The sequence below is a fragment of the Bubalus bubalis genome, chromosome 8 (genome assembly GCF_019923935.1).
Source record: "Bubalus bubalis isolate 160015118507 breed Murrah chromosome 8, NDDB_SH_1, whole genome shotgun sequence".
Classification (NCBI taxonomy): domain Eukaryota; kingdom Metazoa; phylum Chordata; class Mammalia; order Artiodactyla; family Bovidae; genus Bubalus; species Bubalus bubalis.
In genome coordinates this window covers 33,143,963-33,167,071 of record NC_059164.1, presented here as the reverse complement: position 1 = coordinate 33,167,071, position 23,109 = coordinate 33,143,963, and the positions used below count along the sequence as shown (strand labels likewise).

At 37.7% G+C, this 23,109-nt stretch overlaps 1 protein-coding gene across 3 annotated transcripts in view; it reads right to left on the bottom strand.

Moving 5' to 3' along the window:
* Positions 1–23,109, bottom strand: part of ELAPOR2 (endosome-lysosome associated apoptosis and autophagy regulator family member 2) — a 218,347-nt gene that overhangs the window by 37,482 nt on the left and 157,756 nt on the right. For all 3 annotated transcript variants that reach the window (XM_025291010.3, XM_025291011.3, XM_025291015.3), the window contains 5 exons: positions 10,726–10,906; positions 9,164–9,292; positions 3,910–4,000; positions 3,192–3,294; positions 202–339 (listed from right to left, as the gene is read on the bottom strand). In XM_025291010.3, the coding sequence (XP_025146795.2) occupies positions 202–339; positions 3,192–3,294; positions 3,910–4,000; positions 9,164–9,292; positions 10,726–10,906 (642 nt within the window). The remainder of the gene's footprint in view (positions 1–201; positions 340–3,191; positions 3,295–3,909; positions 4,001–9,163; positions 9,293–10,725; positions 10,907–23,109) is intronic.

Here is a 23,109-nt window from a genome sequence, read left to right as displayed (position 1 = left end):
TTTCATAGTCTTGCTCTCAAAACACAAATAAATATGTGTATATATATATCATTTTATACCAGTTTACTCATAACCAAATGATTGATTTCACATCAGTAAAAAGCTAAGTCTTTTCCTCCAGTAGATTTCAGTCAGCACTTTGTATAAATCTCCACAAGGAGTATCATCTTTGCTCTTTTTTTTTAAGTGCTTGGAACTTACATCTTGACCTTGATTGGTCCTCTGGAATGCCCACGTAAATGTAAATGTGGCATTCTTGAAGATGACATGGGTATAAGCTTGTTTTTCTTTGGTTCCACCCCATGACTCCACCACATTTGTACTTTTTCTATTAATATCCTAAAATATAGAAATATATATATAAGAAAGCACAAATTCAGTATGAATATACATGTATATACATCACAATCCTATATTTATATTTACAGTAACCCTATAGAATTTGTGAATATTTATCTGCAGAGCATGTAAGCCTAAAACTCTCAAAACCTTCCCTTCAAGTCTACACAAGCACTCACTAGCTTAGTAATTACAATGTATCAACCACATTGCCAATATAACCTGAAAGAGATCTCAAATCAGTAAGTTTAAGGAGTTATTCTTTTGTGAGAGAGACTGGTTTATGTGTATATGTGTGTGACTTTAGCATAGGAAATACATATAAGGAAAATGAAAACAAATTTCTCAAACTTCTGACAGCAAACTTCTAGGATCCTCATAAAATAACAATGCTTTCTTTCCATCTTTTTTTCTCCCTTGAGGGATTCTGACAGGTGACTCTTACACAGGAATTCTAAATTCTCTCTGAATTATATTTGCAATTTACAGTGCAGATTAGCTAGAACATTATTTTATGTTCATGCAATCTTCTTTTGTTTATATTTGAATTCTAAAAAGATGAGTCTGTGTAACATTTTATTTCTGATTTCCTTAGCTAAATTCAATATCTAGAATATTATATGAATGTGTGACAGTCCAACCAATATTATATCATTAACATGGTCAGAAAGCAAATGTAGTAAGTAAAGCAAGTAATATAACACACATCTAATTTATTTGAAATGAAAAACTGGACTAATTCTGAATTTTCTAATTAGTCTTCCCTGCAGAAACCCTAAAAGATGACTTAGGAATTTGGATAGGCTTTTTTTAGTTATCCGAGATGTTGATAAAACAATGGCATGAGCTCAAGCCACATCTCTTTCTTTCTATGATGTAAGGGCAAGCTTTGATGACAAACATGTTATAAAGCAATCAGATATGCTATAAAGATATGTTTCTTGAGTTCACACCACAGACAGGAATAACAGCGTATGCTTGTCACACGTTACACAATTTCTCACATTACCAAACAACCAAATAGTCACACATGCCACTTCCAAAAAGGATCTCATAATATACTGACGGTGCTCTGTTAAACACCTTCTGGATGTTTATTTCAATAACAAATGGGATATTAGTTTTGCACCTTACCCTTGCAAAACACTACATGATTTTCAAAGCATTTTGATGTGTTATTTAGGTGATGATATCTCAAAAACTCTTGTGCAGAAATCAAATCACAGAGTAAAGAAAACTAACAGATCCTGCTATGAGCCAAAAATGCTTAAGACTGATTTTCCAAAATAAATATTAATATGTATGATCCTTACCCTCAGGAATGCTTGATCAACTGAGAGAGACAAATAATGAATACATTCACATAATTAAAATAGGGTTTTCTCAAAAGGTTTTAGGAGCACACTGGACAGAGTGGTTAACTTTACTTAAAGGAATAAGAGAAAGCTTCCCATAAAGGTGAGGTTTGAGCTGCCCTTGATGTATTGTGTGAATGGGTGTTCACCAGACAAAAGAGAAAGTCATGCTAGCTTAGTGTGCCAAGGCATATGAAGTGAAAAAGGACAGAGTGTTCCACTAATAATCCAGGGTGTCTAAAGAGGGCTGAGTAGTAACAGCAGTTTGGTAACAGAGGCTGGGCAAGGAGTACAAAAAGCCATATAGATGCCATGCTAAGGAATTTTAAGTGTATTTATAAGCTATTGGTTCTCTAGCATTAGTGCATATTAGAACCAACCTCAAGGCTTGCTAAAATACAGAACGCTGGGCCCTATCACCAGAGTTTCTCAGTAAGACTAGTGTAGGGCTCAGAAATTTTCATTTCCAAAAGTACCTAGGTGATGCTAGTCCAGAAACCACACTTTGAGAACCTCTGCCACGGGCAATAAAAAGCCCCTAAAGGTGAGGGCTGCCTCTACGATTGTTTTTATGTTTATAAAGATAGTTTTGACAGCAAAATTGACAGGATGGAGGTAAGAAAAATAGACAACAGACTACTGTTGAGAGATAATAGGAATCTGAATTTCAGTCATGGCACTAAGTATGAATAGGAACTAACAGATTGACGAAATGAGACGAGAGACCTGAGAGAATTAAAGACTTCTTAAGAAGTCACGGATGTGTTGAAGATTAGTCATCATCTTCTTTTACTACCATCAGGAGTTAATACTTAAATCTCCACATATCTTGTACATCATGCAGGAAACTTAACAGACTATTAACTAGCTACTAAAGGACTGTTGGGAAAAAATTTAATTGTGTCATTGATGTCACCACTTAATGATAACACCAAAGTCTTAGCCAACAACCTTCTAATACCTGCACGAAGTCTTAGTAAATTTTGTGTTGCTACTTTTTCTCAAGCTATTAGGACATCTAGGGGAAAAATGGGCAAAATTATGATATGTGCCAAATAAAATCCTTTGTCTGCGTGTATTAATTTCACAAGGAAGAGTGTCGTTTTTCCCAATGCTCTCCCACCTCCATTATTTTGTACTCTCACTTATTAATACATGCTTTTCCCTCATGATGGCTTGAACTGCTGAGTGGTTACTAGGGCAGAATTTTCACTTCTGTTAGTGGCATATTTTTTGAAGAAATTTCCTACAGGATTAATATTTCCTGGCTTCTGTCTGTCACCCATACCTCATCACTAATTTCTCTCCATGAGGAATGAGTGCTTTGTAGACTTCGCAACTCTTAGTGAGTTCTTTAGACATTTTTTAATGTTTTTGGAAGACTCTAAAAATGGGAAGAAAAATGGGATTCTTATCCCAGTTTGTATAAATAAGTTCACACTTGAAAGAGAAGGCTAAGCCTAGAAATATACCTCTGAAAGCCACTCTTTGACTTACCACCATGAAGTACAGAACACAGTCAGCTGAACAGAGGGTCTCAAAAACAAATGTTATTCTTCCCAGTTCAGAACCCATGGCTCCAGTCATCGATGTTGGTGGTCTATTTAACACAGTAAAATTACAATACTTATAGCATGTTCTAAGTTCAATCTGGGAAAAATTAAGTCACTTTATTCACTAGGCTGAAAGCCATGCTTTTCTCTCTTCCTAGTCTACTGCTGCACGGAGTCTACAAAACCACAGCTTATATGCTCAGACCTCCTGGGGTAAATGCCACCATATAGCTTATAGCAAGAAAAAAACTCCAATTGGGAAATTCAACATGGGGGACTAAAGCAAATTGTGAATTTGTAACATAGTACTTTACATATAGAACTGCGAAAAAACAATAAACCAAAAAAAGACTCTCCTGTAAATGTCTTAGACTACTATCTCTGAATTAAGCATCCAAGAGTCATAGTTTTCATAATGCTTGGATAGAGTATTTTTAAAAACTTTCAGCTCCATCTAATATAAAATTAACAATTACAGTTCCCCAATCGCTGATTCTATAAATATTCTTAAATCTATATTATCCTACTCAGCTTGCTATTTGCTAAGTACATCACGGTATTATAATAATATATTTTATAAAAGCAGTCCTGCTTCATCTGTTTCTGTTGGGAAACAAGCATGAGGATTCTTACATAAGGGAATCAGAATTGGTTTTCCTTACTTAAATCCTGGGATATGCAAGTTTAAGATCAGGTAATCATTATCGGAACCTCCAGCCCCACTCTGGATGTGATCTCCAGCCACCTCCCAACCTAGAAAAGATAAAGGTTATCAGCAAAAACTCCATGAATGATTTCCAACAATCTTTTTACATAAGGCCACAAAAAAAGAATTCCCTTTTTTTTAATTCCAGTTGTAAATTGTGTGCAGATGTAGATGCCTAGATATCAATAAAGACATTGCATATGATTCTCCAGGAAGAATCAAGTAATGCATATTTTTGCATCAAAGTTACTTAATGGTAAAACTAACAACAGTCTTCTCAATGACGCATGATTTTTTTAAACAAGAACAAATGGTTTTTATCCAGTTTAATAAACTAAGAAAAAAATCCTAGTCTTCAGTTAACCAATGGGAAATAGAAACTTCAAATTACTTAATGAAGATGTGGGGTCTGGAGTTCTTTCTTAGAGTTCATTGTATTATTGTTCCCTAATTTAACACCTATTCACATTCACTTACTTATTCACTCACTGAACTGGCATTGAGTCTCATGAACCATGATACACATTAGGGAAAGAGAGCCGAAACTGGGTCCACCCTCACTATGAAATCAGTAGAATATAAAAGACACAGCTAAGAACAGTCAAAAGTATGGGGTAATATGTGCTCATAGAATGTGATGTGAGTCTGCCCTCTGCAAAGAAACAATCAGCATGCCATGGACTGAAATGGCCACTATAAAATGTAAGGAGATACAGCCCTCCAAATACCATCAAACAAGGTTATTAATTAATGGCAAACCTTATTAATGACAAATCTTTGCAAGAGGAAACAAATACATCTCATGTTTGAACACTGGCTATTACTATATGTTTTATTATATCGCCTGCCTAAAAAACTATATTGAAGTTCTAACCCCCTGTACTCACGAACAGACCTGATTTGGAAACAGAGCCTTGGTAGATATAATCAAGTTAAGATGAGGTCATTAGGGGGAGGCTTACTCTAATATGACTGGTGTCCTTATGAAAAGAGGGAAATTTAGACACAGACACTCAGGAAGAACACCATGTAAACACACAGAGACACAGAGACCCAAGAAGACAGTCACGTGAAGATGGAGACAGAGATTGGAGTTATGCTGCCACAAGTCAGGGAATGCCTGGAGCCACTAGAAGTTAGAAGAGGCAAGGAAGAGTCTTCCCAGAGAGCCTTCAGGAGGAACATGGCCCTGCCAATTTGGGGGTTTCAAACTTCTAGCCTCCAGAGCTGCAAGAGTGTAAATTTCTGTGGTCTTAGAAAGAAAGAGAAATCGCTCAGTCATGTCTGACTCTTTGCAACCCCATGGACTGTAGCCTACCAGGCTCCTCCATCCATGGGACTTTCCAGGCAAGAGTACTGGAGTGGGTTGCCATTTCCTTCTCCAGGGGATCTTCCTGATCCAGGGTTCAAACCCAGGTCTCCCGCATTACAGGCAGATGCTTTACTTTCTGAGTTACCAGGGAATCCCTGGTCTAGGGGAAGCCAATTCCGGGGTTTCAAATTTCTAGCCTCCAGAGCTGCAAGAGTGTAAATTTCTGTGGTCTTAAACCCCCCAGTTTGTGATACAGTCTTTGCAGCATTTTGTATTTTGCTTTTTCCCTCAGAATGAATCCCACATTTTTCATGTTTCTACACATAATTTCTATTTTTAGTTAATTTTTATGTTTTTAGAAACCACATTTATATTTATTTTAAAATTCTGAAAGCTACAGAAAAATTTAAAGATGAAAAGTAAAATTATTTATAAATTCACCACCCAGAAAAAAACTACTGTTAACATTCTGAGGTGTTTCTTTTCACTATCTTTTTGATATATACATGGTTTTACATAACTGAAATCCTATTGCTGATGACATTTTGTTTCATAGTTTTATACACTAACATTATTACATAAGCATTTCTATGTATAAATGGCTCACCAACATGCTAATGACTGAGTTGATAGTTTGTCCTGTAGACAGATACAACTAATTCTCATAATGTAAGAAATCACTCCCACTACAGTGCTTACCTCCTGCTGACCATACATCCAGTGTAACCATTTGGATTGTTTTAGCTTTTTTAGCTAGTTTAAGTGACACTACAATTAATATATTTTTGGTAAAGCTTTTCTATATTTTTCTAGAAAAGAACCCCAATAAAAGAACTGAGAGAGTTAATTCCTAGGTAGGTTAATAAATAGTCTAGGGCCCTCAAGGAGGAAGGGGTCTGGGGCTTTCAAGGAGGAGATAGGGGTCTGGAGATCTCAAGGAGGAGAAAAAGGCCAATGTTTTTTTCTTTAAGCCCAGAGCTAATAACTGCACAACAAAACAACTCATCTTGCTCAAGGATATGTTTTTCCTTAAACTCTGTACCAATGATTTACAACAACAATGTGTCCTGCTTGAGGACATGTTTCTCCTTGAGAACCTTCTGACTAATCCTCTCATCTTAAAATGTATGTTGTGGGAGTGGGTCTTGGAAAAGTATATAAGGCCTTGATAAGACTAGTGAGTGGGGGCACTCTCCATCCCCCTTCTGATGTCTATGTCAGAAGCTTTCTCTGTCCCTTTTTTCACTTTAATAAAACTTTGCTACACAAAAGCTCTTGAGTGATCAAGCCTAGTCCCAAAGCTAAATCTCCTTCTTTGGAGATCATGAATCCAACATCGTTCACCGTAAGTTATCAGAACTACTGGGTCAAATAAATATATTTTTTAAAGCCAATATTTTGTACTGTTACTCTGATTCTGAAAGCAATGTGAATACATGAGGAATATTTATTAAATACAGTGGACTAAATGAAAAAAACAAAGTAACTCAAACTTCTCAGAAACCTCCCAGCCCAAGTAATGAACAACATTTCAGAGTATTTCTTTTCACTCTTTATCTAGTGCATAATTTTCTTTAAAATTATCCTTAGGTTCTATTGTATAATCTATTTTCTGTTTTTTTTTTTCCACTTGGCATTATCTTCTCATTTTTCTAATAATCATTATATCAAAAATACTTTCCCATTAAAAATCTTTGTTACATCTAGTGTTAAAGAGTTAACAATATGCTATAAGGTTATATCATCATTTTATTTAATCATACCCCATGCTGAAAACTTTGTTTTCTCATATTTTTGACTCTCATAAATAATACTAAAATTAACATATCTGTGCATAATTTCTTTCTTTACATCACACAAGTTTCCTTGGTGTAAACTCCCAGATGTGAAATTACTGGGTTAGAGAACAGGACCGTTCAAAATGTCTGAAATACTGCCAAATTGTTTTCCATATGGCTGTCATTTTTAATGATTACATAACATTTCATCCAATTAGTACAGCATGACTTTTATAAACATTATCATATTGTTGGAATTTAGATTATTTCGTTTTGTTATTAGAGATAATACTCAATGAAAGCTTCATGAATAAACACTAATTTGTTTACAACTCTAAATTCCTCTTAGGCAAAATTCCAGTGCATAAAGATGTACTTATACATACCTGTTTCACAACCATGGGAAATTCCAATTGAGCATACAAAAGAACCTCAAAGTACTTCAAGTCACACAATCAAGTTGGTCAAAGCACATCCACTTTAATTCCATGATGCAGTAATGACCTCACAAGACAGGTTACCCTGGGCCTCTCACTTTGATCCCCATTATTCTGAGCACTGCTTTCCTCGAGGCTAGTTACTGAACCACCAGTCATAAAATTATAATCACTCTTTATCTTTGTATCTTTCACTTACTGTTTGCTATTTCAGTATCACATGCTAATATTGCAGAGATATATACTTAAATTGAACATTTCAGAAAATCAGCAAAAATTTAAATTATAGCCTCTGAGTGAATGAGAAGCCTTCCCTGGTGGCTCAATGATAAAGAATCCACCTGCCAATGTAGGAGACAGGGGTTAGATCCCTGGGTTGGGAAGATCCCCAAAGAAGAAAATGGCATCCACTGCAGTATTCTTGCCTGGGAAATCCCATGGACAGGAGAGGCTGGCGGGCCACAGTCCATGGGGTGGTAAAAGAGTTGGACATGATTTAACAACTAAACAACAAGTGAATGAGTAAGCAAGTGGCTAAATCAACTATTTTCATGAGATTTAGACTAAGAGTAACCTCTTTAATCCTCACTAGTAAGTGCATGCACACACAAGTGTACCAATGCTTTCATCAATACATTCTCCTTCTTATTTTTGCAATATCTCAAACTTCCTCAACCACAGGATAATTTTAGAACATAAACCCTATAGTCAGGTAATAATTACTATGTAATTTCTTCTTCTCCTTTAGGAAAAAAATCCCAGGAGTGGGATTAAGTGATAAAGAGTACTGTTCCATAATGTTCTTTATATATAAAGGCTTCCTTCATGCATCTGTTTAACCAAAATTATTCAAAGACCTAGGATTTGTCAACCTGAGTACTCAGGTGTACACCTCACTCCCCACATTTCAAATCTGTTTATTTGGGATAGGTGCTAATGTAAAACAGATGTGATTAAAGAGCATTTTTCCAATGATTAAATACAGTATTGAGAAAAACTGAACTGATAAAAAATACCAGTGAACTTGTAAAAGTAAAGAGCACATTTTAGTATCCGTAACATCTACGTCTAGTGTCAAGTTTAAAAATGCACATACAGATATTGTCATTCATTCGAACAACAAATATTGCAGAATAACTAAGTGCTACACTCACTTAAATGTAAGAATAAATAAAATTCAGCAACCATCCTATAGAGTTCAGCCATGTTTCCAAGTTATCAGTAAGTGAGGTTGATACATGTTTGTAAACACGGTCATAGACTCCATAGGAAGAGGAATAAGAGATGATTTAGCCCTCCCCAAGCTCAGTGCTGAGCCAGAAAACCAAACCAGGCAGAACACTCTCATAAAGTGGTATGTATACACTATGACCCTTCCAAGAAAACAACATAAATTTCATTGCCTCCCTTAGTAATCTATTCTAGTATTTATAACAACCATGAATGGTGATCCTCAATATCTATTTCAAAACTGACTCCAAAAATGCAAAATAGTTTATATTCTTACAGGACAGTCATGTGGCTGTGGCACTGTACTAACTATTTTTATGTGAGGTCTGGGAAGACAAGTAGCCAAGAGATAAGATTAAGGTTCCTCACACCAATATTTAGTGGGTTTTTACACAAGTGAGTCCAAGAGTCACTACCACCAAAATACATTGAGAAGGCTGATTCTGAACTCACCGTTCATTCCGTCACACTTTGAATTCCCAACATTGAAACAGGAGGTTTTCATGTTGCCAGGAAGCACATTCCACCATTTATATTCAAACCCAAGTGCAGGCTCCGTTCCTGCTGGACATGGTCTACATTCTACAAGAGACAAGTGGGACAGAGAATTACAATGATGTCACATCTGGTTAATTTCCTCTTCCTCTGTTCCAAGCACTACTAAACTTTAATCATCAGGGAGACAAATAGTAAGGAGAGACAGTAAAGCTCTTAAGAATTAACAACTTTTTCAAGAGCAGTCTGAAAGAAAAATAATTCTGGGTAGAGTATACATATACTTGACTAACATGAAAAAGGAAACGAACACAAACTCTTCTAAAATAATTTCTTTCATTTCTGGGCGTAACTGCGTATACTGAATTAATTTGCATAAGAAAGGTAACTCTGAAACAACTTCTCTTACATGTGATTTTAGAATCAGTTTTCTCCATTTCATAAATAAAGAAATATTACATCCTTCCTATTAGTTACTAAACTTAACAGAACATTATATCACTTAATTATGGACTGATGACTTGAAACTCAAAATATAGGCTATACTGAAAAGTGATGACAGGAGCTGAGGGGTGTGGCAAGAGTCAGATTTATAAACAAACCTTATTTAATATTTAAATCTGCAACATTAAAATAAAGTGTCTTTTACAACCATTGTTTTCACGTAGCCAAGACACTCTGCATTACCACATCAGTAAAAGAAGGGGAGAGAGAGAAATTGTTTATTGAGCAAGCATTTTCTGGTACTGAAGTACTACAGGAGACATTTTCATATAACTTCTCGATGATGAACTAGATATTATTCTCTGCAATTTTACAAATGAGAAAACTGAATTCAAATTAGTGGATACATCATACTATTGATAGCCTGGCAGCAAGCAGATTTGAACACAAGTCAATTCAACTGCTTTTTATGCTCTCAAAGGCTCTGGATATTAAGCATACAGCATGGCTATACTCAAGTAAGGTATCTACAACAATAATGCATTGTAATCTTTAATAAAATTAAAACAAATTCTGTAACCATCTTTCTTTAATATTGTTAAGTTTTCCCCAAATGTACACGTTGAAACAACCTACTTAGGGACTATTTAATTGCTACCCGATCAAAATAATCAATTTTTTCTAATATTATGGTATAAAATGTGATTATTCCAATTGAAATAGGAGTTCTATTTTATGCTTACATCAATGTTTGTGTGCACACACACTGGAAAAGGAGCACTTATCCTTAATCACTTAAATTAGTTGGCATTCTCTTAAAAATATCCAAAGCATCATCCTATTAAGAGGATGTGTGCTACATGAAATGCCATTAAAAAACTATTCTTTGCTATACTGAATAAGCCACTGCAGTCTCATAATTCCCTTATATTTCTTAACTCTTCTTCAGCCTGTGAGATAAGAAAATTATGTGTTCTAAGGAATTTTCCATAAAAGCAATTCAGGACAATGTCAATGTGACCCAACAAGTTTATTTTACTAAAGGTCCGATTCTTGGGCCAATTGATATCCCATACCCTTTGTTCCATCCGAAAATGTTCCAGGAGGGCAGGGATGGCAGGAAGATGATCCATTGTTATAAAACCCAGGGTTGCAAGGTGGACAATCCTTCTTCTCTCCAGAAGGGGGCAACCTAATAGCATCCGTGAGATCCTCTCGGCAGATTTTGGGCTCTATCCACTTGTACATTATCTGTGTCTGCAAAAGAAAAAGAAAAAACAAAACAAAACAAAAAAAAACTTGCAGGTCCTGTAACATGCTTTATTTGCTTTAAACTTCCAGTAACAAAAATGTTAAACTGACAGCTTAGGTAAGGTCCAAATAGTGACAGAACAGAGCGCCAGCTGAAGAGAATCTAAAACTTCAGTAACAAAATGAGACAGAAAAAAACATTTTGGTGGGAAAACGACAGTTACCTCCAAATGGTTTTACGCTAAGCTGCAAAGACCTTACCTCATATACACAGGGTATCATTATGAAATTCCTCTTTAAAACATACAGAACACGACTGCAACTCTTACTCTTCTAGCCACTTGTTCACTTTATCCCATAAATGCCCTAAGTTTCTCTGCGGACTATCTTTCTTGTGTTGAGACCCACCCCTCACTACTCTCTTCCTTTCCCCTTTCTACAGCCTACATCATCTTGCTTTGCACATAGTGATGATAAAACAAAAAAAGTTACATTTTTAGTTGAATATCTCTAGCTTCACATTTCAATCCCGTTATTTCATACACTGGTAGCTCTTCTCTGAGTCTTTCCAAACAACCTGAGGTTAGACTACAAGAGCCGTAGCTAAACTATTTCCTCCTGAGGCTTCTAGGCCCTGTCACCTGTGTTCTAAATGACAGGATTAAGATCTCCTCTACCTTCATGGAGGGTAGTCTTTTAAACTTTTCTTCTCACACATGCATATACCCAAAAATAAAACAAAATACAACTAAGTAGCTACAAGTCAGCCAAACCCAGAAAATTGTGATTATAAAATTCTTATATTTTGGAACTAGAAAGAAACATTAAGTGAGTTAGCCATTTCAAAACAAAATGTATATGCTCAGTGAAAAATAGAAAAGGCAGTCTACATGCAAAGAGAAAAATCACTCAAGTTCTTGCATAGTTTAACACGCTTTTTAAAAATAGACTAAAATTTATTTCATATGTTCAGCTGAAAGTACCATTTCTCCTTGAAAGCAATGATAAGTCTAATATTAAAGCAGGAGAATCAAAATTAAAGACAATTCTCTATAGTTATTTCCAGTTAATAAATCATATATAGTAAGCCCTTGAGGCCACTCAATTTTATTCTCAAATATTAATAAATTACCTTATCTGATGAAAGCTACTTAAGAACATAGTTTAAAAAGTAGATGTCTCAACAGAATTATAAATAACTGTTGTTTGGGGTTTTTTTTACAATTCTGCATTTATGGCCTATGTCATGATACAGCTTAACCAGCCACTTCAACCATCTGCCTTTCTCACCATCTGCAAAAATGATTGCTATTCCTGCTGGAGTTTCCTAAATAGCTGAAAAAATTAATTAGATCCTGTATCCAACAGGAGCTCTCAATTCCTCTGAGAAAGACAATATAAAATTCAGAGAATGTAAGCAAATAAACACATTATGTTTAGGGGATTGTCTTTTTAAAAATCTGGCTTAATAAGTATAGAAAACAAGTTTCTGATGATGATCAATTCACAAATTTGCTGATTTATTTTGACATTAACTAAAACTGCAATGAGTTATGTGTGAGGTATTGCACAGTCGGGAAGAGATGGCTCCCATATGCCCATGGGTGTGGTGCTGAGGCTGTGCACTGAAGGCTCATCTTGAAGGCATTGTGCAATCTTCCCCATTTCAGGAGCTCAGTTATATTATGCACAAGTTTGTAAATGAGGAAACTTCAGATAAGAGCCCCGAAGTCATACACAGCTAGTAAAGGGTAAACTAGCACTAGCCAAGGAGAGTTGGTTTGGTGAGGGTAAAAATAATAAAAATTTTTATTGATTTTAGACAAACTCCCTAACCACATTATTTTCAAACCAAGCACAGTATATGTTTAAAATTTAGAAAATGTGCACCACCTTTAAACACTTGGAAGTCAAATTGCAAATTCTCTGTAGTAAAAGTTTTGTTTGCAAAGCCTCTTGCTTCATATGCAGATTGATTCTGTGCCTCTCTAATGCGGACAGATGCTTTCAAGTCTGGCTGACTGGGAAAAGATAATGATTAATATTAATGATATTTAGTACCAGACGGCTCACAGTGCAGGTGAAAAACCACAATCAACTCATTCTTTGGCAAGTTCAGATAAAATTATGAAATGCTTTATGAAACTAAAACCCTAATAGAGCAAAACTTAGCAGATTGCCATTAAGGCTACAGAAGAGCTGTAAGATCCATGTATACTTATATTAAGCATGAGTAAAATATGTTTTAAAGAGATGCATCAGACGTATCAATTGGAAGCTGGTTTTCACATAAAAATAGCATTCAAATTCGAGACTGGGTTTGCCCACAGTTGACAGCTTTCTCCCTTTGGAAGTCTCTGCACAAACCCACCAAACCCTTGGCAGACTGACAGCTCATCTAAGCTAAATTACATGTGATTTAAAAGGATTTACTGATTGCCACTCCAGCATAACAGCCGTGTGCGTCACGATGTTCTAACTCAAAAGTTTTCAGGCAGACAGTCTATCACTCACCTCTCTGCCTCTCCCAAACCTTGATCCTCTCCAGCTGCAAACCACTGGGCACGTATCACCACTTCTCTTGGAAGTACCACACCATTCTGCCAAGGTGGGAAAGACCGCTCCTGCAAGGTCAGGCTCAACATCCACAAATGCTCTAAGCTGGTCCTCAGCCCACACTTCTATGCATCAACATAGAGTGAATGTCAACATTCTAGGAATCAGCGAACTCAAATGGACTGGAATGGGTGAATTCAACTCAGATGACCATTATATCTAGTACTGCGGGTATGAATCCCTCAGAAGACATGGAGTGGCCATCATGGTCAACAAAAGAGTCCGAAATGCAGTACTTGGATGCAATCTCAAAAACGACAGAATGATCTCTGTTCGTTTCCAAGGCAAACCATTCAATATCACAGTAATCCAAGTCTATGCCCCAACCAGTAACGCTGAAGAAGCTGAATGGTTCTATGAAGACCTACAAGACCTTTTAGAACTAACACCCAAAAAAGATGTCCTTTTCATTATAGGGGACTGGAATGCAAAAGTAGGAAGTCAAGAAACACCTGGAGTAACAGGCAAATTTGGCCTTGGAATACGGAATGAAGCAGGGCAAAGACTAATAGAGTTTTGCCAAGAAAATGCTCTGGTCATAACAAACACCCTCTTCCAACAACACAAGAGAAGACTCTACACATGGACATCACCAGATGGTCAACACCGAAATCAGATTGATTATATTCTCTGTAGCCAAAGATGGAGAAGCTCTATACAGTCAGCAAAAACAAGACCGGGAGCTGACTGTGGCTCAGACCATGAACTCCTTATTGCCAAATTCAGACTTAAATTGAAGAAAGTAGGGAAAACCACTAGACCATTCAGGTATGACCTAAATCAAATCCCTTATGATTATACAGTGGAAGTGAGAAATAGATTTAAGAGCCTAGATCTGATAGATAGAGTGCCTGATGAACTATGGAATGAGGTTCATGACATTGTAAGGGAGACAGGGATCAAGACCATTCCCATAGAAAAGAAATGCAAAAAAGCAAAATGGCTGTCTGGGGAGGCCTTACAAATAGCTGTGAAAAGAAGGGAAGCGAAAAGCAAAGGAGAAAAGGAAAGATATAAACATCTGAATGCAGAGTTCCAAAGAACAGCAAGGAGAGATAAGAAAGCCTTTTTCAGCAATCAGTGCAAAGAAATAGAGGACAACAACAGAATGGGAAAGACCAGGGATCTCTTCAAGAAAGTTAGAGATACCAAAGGAACATTTCATGCAAAGATGAGCTCGATAAAGAACAGAAATGGTATGGACCTAACAGAAGCAGAAGATATTAAGAAGAGACAGCAAGAATACACAGAAGAACTGTACAAAAAAGATCTTCACGCCCAGATAATCACGATGGTGTGATCACTGACCTAGAGCCAGACATCCTGGAATGTGAAGTCAAGTGGGCCTTAAAAGCATCACTATGAACAAAGCTAGTGGAGGTGATGGAATTCCAGTTGAGCTATTCCAAATGCTGAAAGATGCTGCTGTGAAAGTGCTGCACCCAATATGCCAGCAAATTTGGAAAACTCAGCAGTGGCCACAGGAATGGAAAAGGTCACTTTTCATTCCAATCCCAAAGAAAGGCAATGCCAAAGAATGCTCAAACTACTGCACAGTTGCACTCATCTCACACACTAGTAAAGTAATGCTCAAAATTCTCCAAGCCAGGCTTCAGCAATATGTGAACCGTGAACTTCCTGATGTTCAAGAGGGTTTTAGAAAAGGCAGAAGAACCAGAGATCAAATTGCCAACATCCGCTGGATCATGGAAAAAGCAAGAGAGTTCCAGAAAAACATCTATTTCTGCTTTATTGACTATGCCAAAGCCTTTGACTGTGTGGATCACAATAAACTGTGGAAAATTCTGAGAGATGGGAATACCAGACCACCTGATCTGCCTCTTGAGAAATTTGTATGCAGGTCAGGAGGCAACAGTTAGAACCGGACATGGAACACCAGACTGGTTCCAAATAGGAAAAGGAGTTCGTCAAGGCTGTATACTGTCACCCTGTTTATTTAACTTATATGCAGAGTACATCATGAGAAACGCTGGACTGGAAGAAACACAAGCTGGAATCAAGATTGCCGGGAGAAATATCAATAACCTCAGATATGCAGATGACACCACCCTTATGGCAGAAATTGAAGAAGAACTAAAAAGCCTCTTGATGAAAGTTAAAGAGGAGAGTGAAAAAGTTGGCTTAAAGCTCAACATTCAGAAAATGAAGATCATGGCATCCGGTCCCACCACTTCATGGGAAATAGATGGGGAAACAGTGGAAACAGTGTCAGACTTTATTTTTCTGGGCTCCAAAGTCACTACAGATGGTGACTGCAGCCATGAAATTAAAAGATGCTTACTCTTTGGAAGGAAAGTTATGACCAACATAGATAGCATATTCAAAACCAGAGACATTACTTTGCCAACAAAGGTTCGTCTAGTCAAGGCTATGGTTTTTCCTGTGGTCATGTATGGATGTGAGAGTTGGACTGTGAAGAAGGCTGAGCGCCGAAGAATTGATGCTTTTGAACTGTGGTGTTGGAGAAGACTCTTGAGAGTCCCTTGGACAGCAAGGAGATCAGCCCTGGGATTTCTTTGGAAGGAATGATGCTAAAGCTGAAACTCCAGTACTTTGGCCACCTCATGTGAAGAGTTGACTCATTGGAAAAGACTCTGATGCTGGGAGGGATTGGGGGCAAGAGGAGAAGGGAACGACAGAGGATGAGATGGCTGGATGGCATCACTGACTTGATGGACGTGAGTCTGAGTGAACTCCAGGAGTTGGTGATGGACAGGGAGGCCTGGCGTGCTGCGATTCATGGGGTCACAAAGAGTCGGACATGACTGAGTGACTGATCTGATCTGATCTGCTTCTGTTTTTCCTTGTCATTTCCCCCCATCTCTTCTCTAAATGCTTTAAAGCCTGGGTCCTATTCTTCCATTATGTGGAAGACAGCATGGGGATCTAACATTGTCCTGAAAGATCTAGCTGGGGCTTTAGGTAAGCAAATGTTCTAAAATTAAATATAATAATAATAATAAACTGAATCGACACTATACATGGATGACCTTATGGTATGAGAATTACATCTCAGTAAAGCTTTCTTTCAAGGAAGGATGTTAAGACTTGTGAAATTTTTATTTTAAATTCAGAAATTGCTAGTCACTGAAAAATGCCATGTTGTTTTTCCATCATCCTAATTAAGAAACAAAGGCCCCAAGTACATTCCACTTGCTTAAATCATATAGGAAGAAAGGTACATCTAAAACCCATATCACTGTATACCCTATTTTTTAATGTTATCTACATCTTACTTCTGCTATAAAACTCAGAAGTACTGTTACAGACACTGATCATTAAAACAATTTGTAATATTGAATTAAAGAGCAAAGAAAGTACTAGATAATGTGACACAAAACACTAGCAAACCTTTATGATCCAACAATTTCCTAGACTCAGAGATGAAAAAGTTCCGTGGCTGGATGTCTTCTCTGTAAAAATTTCGCTTCTAAAATGCCCTTCCCTACCAGGCACTCTCTAGCCTTGACAGAAAGTTTGCAATTTGGCAAAACATGATGTTCCAGAACTGGGAAGTTCTGGTTGTTAGAACATCATTACATACAACTGGAATTTATGTTCTTTAAATATGCCTAATGAACCCAAATTTTGCCTTATGGGATAACACAAAAAGGTCTATTTGTTTTTTATTTTAAGACTTTCTTTCAAATGCTTAAAACCTACTATTGAGGAAATTCTAAGTATCTACTACATGTAGAAGAACACTGTAGGAAATTTAAATATTAGTAAGACAAACTGTTCTGAAAGAGGTTTACAAACCTGTGCTTGTAAGAGAAAGATTTACAAAGTACTATAATATAAAAAGAAAATATATGAAGATACAAAAGGATCAGATTTGGAAAACAACAGAGTTGATTAGAATTCTAGTCTTAAGACGTAGCCACAAATAGCTATGACCTTAGAAAAATTATTTAATCTGATTAAGCCTGTTTTCTGATTTTCAAACTGGGTATACTAATGTCCAGTTACACAGCTGTTGAAAAAAAGAACTGGAAGCAATGCTTGAATATACACGCAGAGCAAGCATGTAGATAAACATGCAAACGACACCTGCCTCTGCTATTAACACTATCACTGCTATTATCATCATCACCATCATCATTTCCAAGAGAAACATGAAATGTCACGGTTATTCAAAGGAAAGAGATCAGATCACTTTTGGACTAGCAGGAACCATCAGAAAGATGATCACCAGTCCACCATTAGATGGGGTCTTTCCTCCAATCTGAAAAAATATTTCTAGTAACTTCAATAATATTTCATATGAAGTAGTTACCTACTTCTTTTCTCTGGAGTCTTCCCATTTTGTCAAAATTTCCTCAAGCCTCTACAGAGTACAGAACACAACACTCTGTGTTAATCGTACATCCACTTACTAATTCTCTCATTAATTCATTCAAAAGATAATTCACTACCTTCTGCATTCTGGGTACTCTACTAGACCTAAAATTTTTATATTTATTTTTTTAATAATTAAGAACACGTTTCTGTCTATGGGAAGCAGAGAGTTCAGTGAAGGAAACAGTCATCTTTACAAGTATTTGCAATAAAGTGATCTCATATCAAAGAAGACTCTAGAGAGTGCCATGGACTGCAAGGAGATCACACTGGTCAATCCTAAAGAAAATCAACTCTGAATGTTTTGGAAGGACTGATACCAAAACTCCAATACTTTGGCCACCTGATGTGACGAGCCGACTTACTGGAAAAGACCCTGATGCTGGTAAAGACTGAAGGCAAAAAGAGAAGGCGGCAGAGGATGAGATGGTTGGATAGTATCACCAACTCAGTGGATGTTAACTTGAACAACCTCCGATAGATAGTGGAGGACAGGGAAGCCTGCAGTGCTGCAGTCCATGGGGTTGCAAAGAGTTGGACATGACTTAGCGACTGAAAAACATATCAAAGTATTGCAAATGTTGATCATCACATAAGCACCAAAAGAGGTATGTACAAAATTCTGTGGGAATTCTCAGGATTTCAAGACAATCTTGCCAGATCTACGTTATTTAAGAGTGATGTATTCTGGAATCTATGCAGAATCACTCTGATTTTATTGTGCTAACAGACAGTATCTCTTTCTCGTTTGGAACTAACTTGTGTGATGATGAAAGGAACTGGGAGCCACATGGTCTAGCCTTCCCAGCCATAGAGATTAACAGATGAACTAAGCGGTATAACCAGAGTAGTTCACACTACTGGACTGAATGGCTGGTCTGAGATGGGCTCGAAATTCAAGCAGGGCCAGTATTTTCAGAAACTTTGTTCAGCTCTCCTTTGATCAAATTCTGTAAGGATGACAGTGGCTGGAATGGAGATATCAGAGTGTATCTGGCACCACAGAAAAAAGCTATCTGAGAAGGAAATCAAACTGAGCCAAGAATATTGGTGAGAAAAGCAAAAGAAAGGCTTGGTAAAACTGTTTGCTCTGTGATAACTTCCCCAGTCACATGAGTCAAGGAACTCCTGCCCTGCCTGTTCCCACTCAAATTCTGAAAAGTATTTTTTTAATTCAATACATTAATTTCATAATCATCTCCAACTACAGAAGCCAAACTGACATGGTATGGAGCCTGAGTGTGACCAGAATGTGGGGGTGAGAGTAGGGAGTTGCACTGGAATACAACTCATGACATAAGCAAGTGCTAGAGTAGGCATGCTTTCATAGCAGTGAGTGAACTTGAAATTTTAATGTGTGTTTTGTTTTTTAAAGGATGCTTAGAACCCACATTTTACAAATGTTGCATGAGGTACACCTATATCAGATCAGATCAGTCGCTCAGTCGTGTCTGACTCTTTGCGACCCCATGAATCGCAGCACGCCAGGCCTCCCTGTCCATCACCAACTCCTGGAGTTCACTCAGACTCACATCCATCAAGTCAGTGATGCCATCCAGCCATCTCATCCTCTGTCATCCCCTTCTCCTCTTGCCCCCAGTCTCTCCCAGCATCAGAGTCTTTTCCAATGAGTCAACTCTTCACATGAGGTGGCCAAAGTACTGGAGTTTCAGCTTTAGCATCATTCCTTCCAAAAAAATCCCAGGGCTGATCTCCTTGCAGTCCAAGGGACTCTCAAGAGTCTTCTCCAACAAGTATACTAACGCATATATATGGAATTTAGAAAGATGGTAACAATAACCCTGTGTACGAGACAGCAAGAGAGACACGGATGTATAGAACAGTCTTATGGACTCTGTGGGAGAGGGACAGGGTGGGAAGATTTGGGAGAATGGCATTGAAACATGTAAAATATCATGTATGAAACGAGTTGCCAGTCCAGGTTCGATGCACGATACTGGATGCTTGGGGCTGGTGCACTGGGACGACCCAGAGGGATGGTATGGGGAGGGAGGAGGGAGGAGGGTTCAGGGTGGGGCACACATGTATACCTGTGGCGGATTCATTTTGATATTTGGCAAAACTAATACAATTATGTAAAGTTTAAAAATAAAATAAAATTAAAAAAAAAAAAGCATCAATTCTTCGGTGCTTAGCCTTCTTCACAGTCCAACTCTCACATCCATACATGACCACAGGAAAAACCATAGCCTTGACTAGACGAACCTTTGTTGGCAAAGTAATGTCGATGCTTTTGAATATGCTATCTAGGTTGGTCATAACTTTCCTTCCAAGGAGTAAGCGTCTTTTAATTTCATGGCTGCCATCACAGTCTGTAGTGATTTTGGAGCCCAAAAAATAAAGTCTGACACTGTTTCCACTGTTTCCCCATCTATTTCCCATGAAGTGATGGGACTGGATGCCATGATCTTCGTTTAAACACATGCAAAGATTCAGTGCTTGAGATCTGAGCCCAAAAGAATGTTAACTAGTTGACTGGATAACAGACAAATATTCCTCAAGAGAGGGCATCTTTTAATATTAACAAAATATTTGATAGAGCTTCTCATTATCTCCCTGTGGATAAGACAGAGAGCTGCCGACCAAATGATACAATTAGTGGATATATGGCTAGTTTAAGAACTATATGTAAAACATTTGATTTTATAGATTTTTTTTTAATAAACATTTCACCCAGGTTTTACATAGCTCTGAAGCCTTCCCTGATTTGGTCAGAGCACCCAAAAGCTCAGACTTCTCTCCTATAGCACTAATAACAATCAGAAATAGTGACTCATTTTCTATAACAGATTATCTCTTTTTCTGAAGTCTAGACCAGACGTTCCCAAATTGCTGAGATCTTGGACCAGCAGAGTCAGAATTACCTGGGAACTTCTTAGAAATGTACATTCTCAGGCCATGCCCTGGATCTACTGAAACAGAAAATCTGGGACAGGAACCTCCAGGGGAGTCCGATGTTCACCAAAGCTGAACAACAACTGCTCTGCAGTATATGGAGACATGTATCTTCTTCTGTCTGTCCTTACTTGGCTCTGCACTCATCACTCAGCACTCTGCATATAACCAGTGCTCAGTAAAGATTCACTGAATGAATGAGTGAATGAGTAGACGTTCCACATTTTTCATGATGTGAATGAGTCTATTAATCAGGATTAGAATGGTTCCAGTTACCAATTAAAATTTTCCTTAAAAGTGTACTCTATAGGCAGGCAGCATATTAAAAAGCAGAGACATTACTTTGGCAACAAAGGTCCATCTAGTCAGGGCTATGGTTTTTCCAGTAGTCATATATGGATGTGAGAGTTGGACTATAAAGAAAGCCGAGTGCGGAAGAATTGATGCTTTTGAAGTGTGGTGTTGGAGAAGACTCTTGAGAGTCCCTAGGACTGTAAGGAGATCCAACCAGTCCATCTTAAAGGAGATCAGTCCTGGGTGTTCATTGGAAGGACTGATGTTGAAGCTGTAACTCCAGTACTTTGGCCACCTCATGCGAAGAGCTGACTCATTGGGTAAGATCCTGATGCTTGGAAAGGTTGAGAGCAGGAGGAGAAGGGGATGACAGAGGATGAGATGTTCGGATGGCATCACTGACTCAATGGACATGGGTTTGGGTAAATTCCAAGAGTTGGTGATAGACAGGGAGGCCTGGTGTGCTGCGGTTCATGGAGTTGCAAAGAGTCGGACACAACTGAGCGACTGAACTGAACTGATAGGCAGGAAGCAAGCAAATAACTAAGTTTCAAAAACTTGAACATTCCTGTGTCATATGAATCATAATGCTCAAAATCTGTATACCTTAAGAGCCATTTCCCTTGATGATGCTCTCCAAGCAAGGGGATAATAAGATCCAAAAGAGCATGACAGGACAATAAGAGTCAAAAGACAGCCGATGAATGCCCTGGGAAACATCATCAAGCCACCAGCAAATTGCCAGGCTACTCAAAGCAAGAACAAATAACTCTTAAAAAGATGAAACCAGAACAAATGAAAATGTTGTAATAAAATCAGAAAATATTCAAATGGATGTGTATAATAGACATGTCTTCACTATATCTGTTATCTAATTAAGTTCACATTGCCTTTTGTTCACTTCTGAAGCTAGAAACCTCTCTCTTAAAGACTTAGATCAGTTTTTAAAGAATCAGTGATATAAAAGAGATAATTAATAAGGACCTACAGTACGGCACAGGGAATTCTATTCAGTACTCCATAATGACCTATGTGGGAAAAGAATAGAGTGGATATATGTATATGTATAACTGATTCACTTTACTATATAGCAGAAACTAATACAAGATTGTAAATCAACTATACTCCAGTTAAAATTTTTAAAAAAGAATCACTGAGTTTATGGAGTGCTGGTACACTGTTTTGCTATATATCAAAAACACAAAAAGAGCATAAGTTGTCTGTATCTGTGTACACAATATGCCTGTGGGTGTACACATGTGCCCATATATGTGTGTGTATGCATGTATGTGTACCCTGTACATTCTATACTTAATATGTGGCTCTACTTCTTTACTTCGGTTCAGTTCAGTTGCTCAGTCATGTCCGTGTATTTAAGACCCCATGAATCGCAGCACACCTTCTTTAAGCACAGGCTAACTAGATTTTATCATTCTATTCACTGACATCATTACTCACTGACATAATAAAATCATGATTTTTGAATATTTTTATTATAGCAAAAACAAGATACATTAGATAGTATATAGTATATTAGATCTTATTCATTTACGCTTCAGGAATGTTTTTATTGTTGTTCAGAGCTCAGTTTAGTTCAGTCGCACAGTCATGTCCGACTCTTTGTGACCCCATGAACCACAGCACACCAGGCCTCCCTGTCCATTACCAACTCCTGGAATCCACCCAAACCCATCTGGCAGACAGCCATCTGTCTGTCATCCCCTTCTCCTCCTGCCTGCAATCTTTTTCAGCATCAGGGTCTTTTCTAATGAGTCAGCTCTTCACATTCAGTTCAGTTCAGTTCAGTCACTCGGTCGTGTCTGACTCTTTGTGACCCCATGAATCGCAGCACGCCAGGCCTCCCTGTCCATCACCAACTCCCAGAGTTCACTCAAACTCATGTCCATAGAGTCGGTGATGCCATCCAGCCATCTCATCCTCTGTCGTCCCCTTCTCCTCCTGCCCCCAGACCCTCCCAGCATCAGAGACTTTTCTAATGAGTCAACACTTCGCATGAGGTGGCC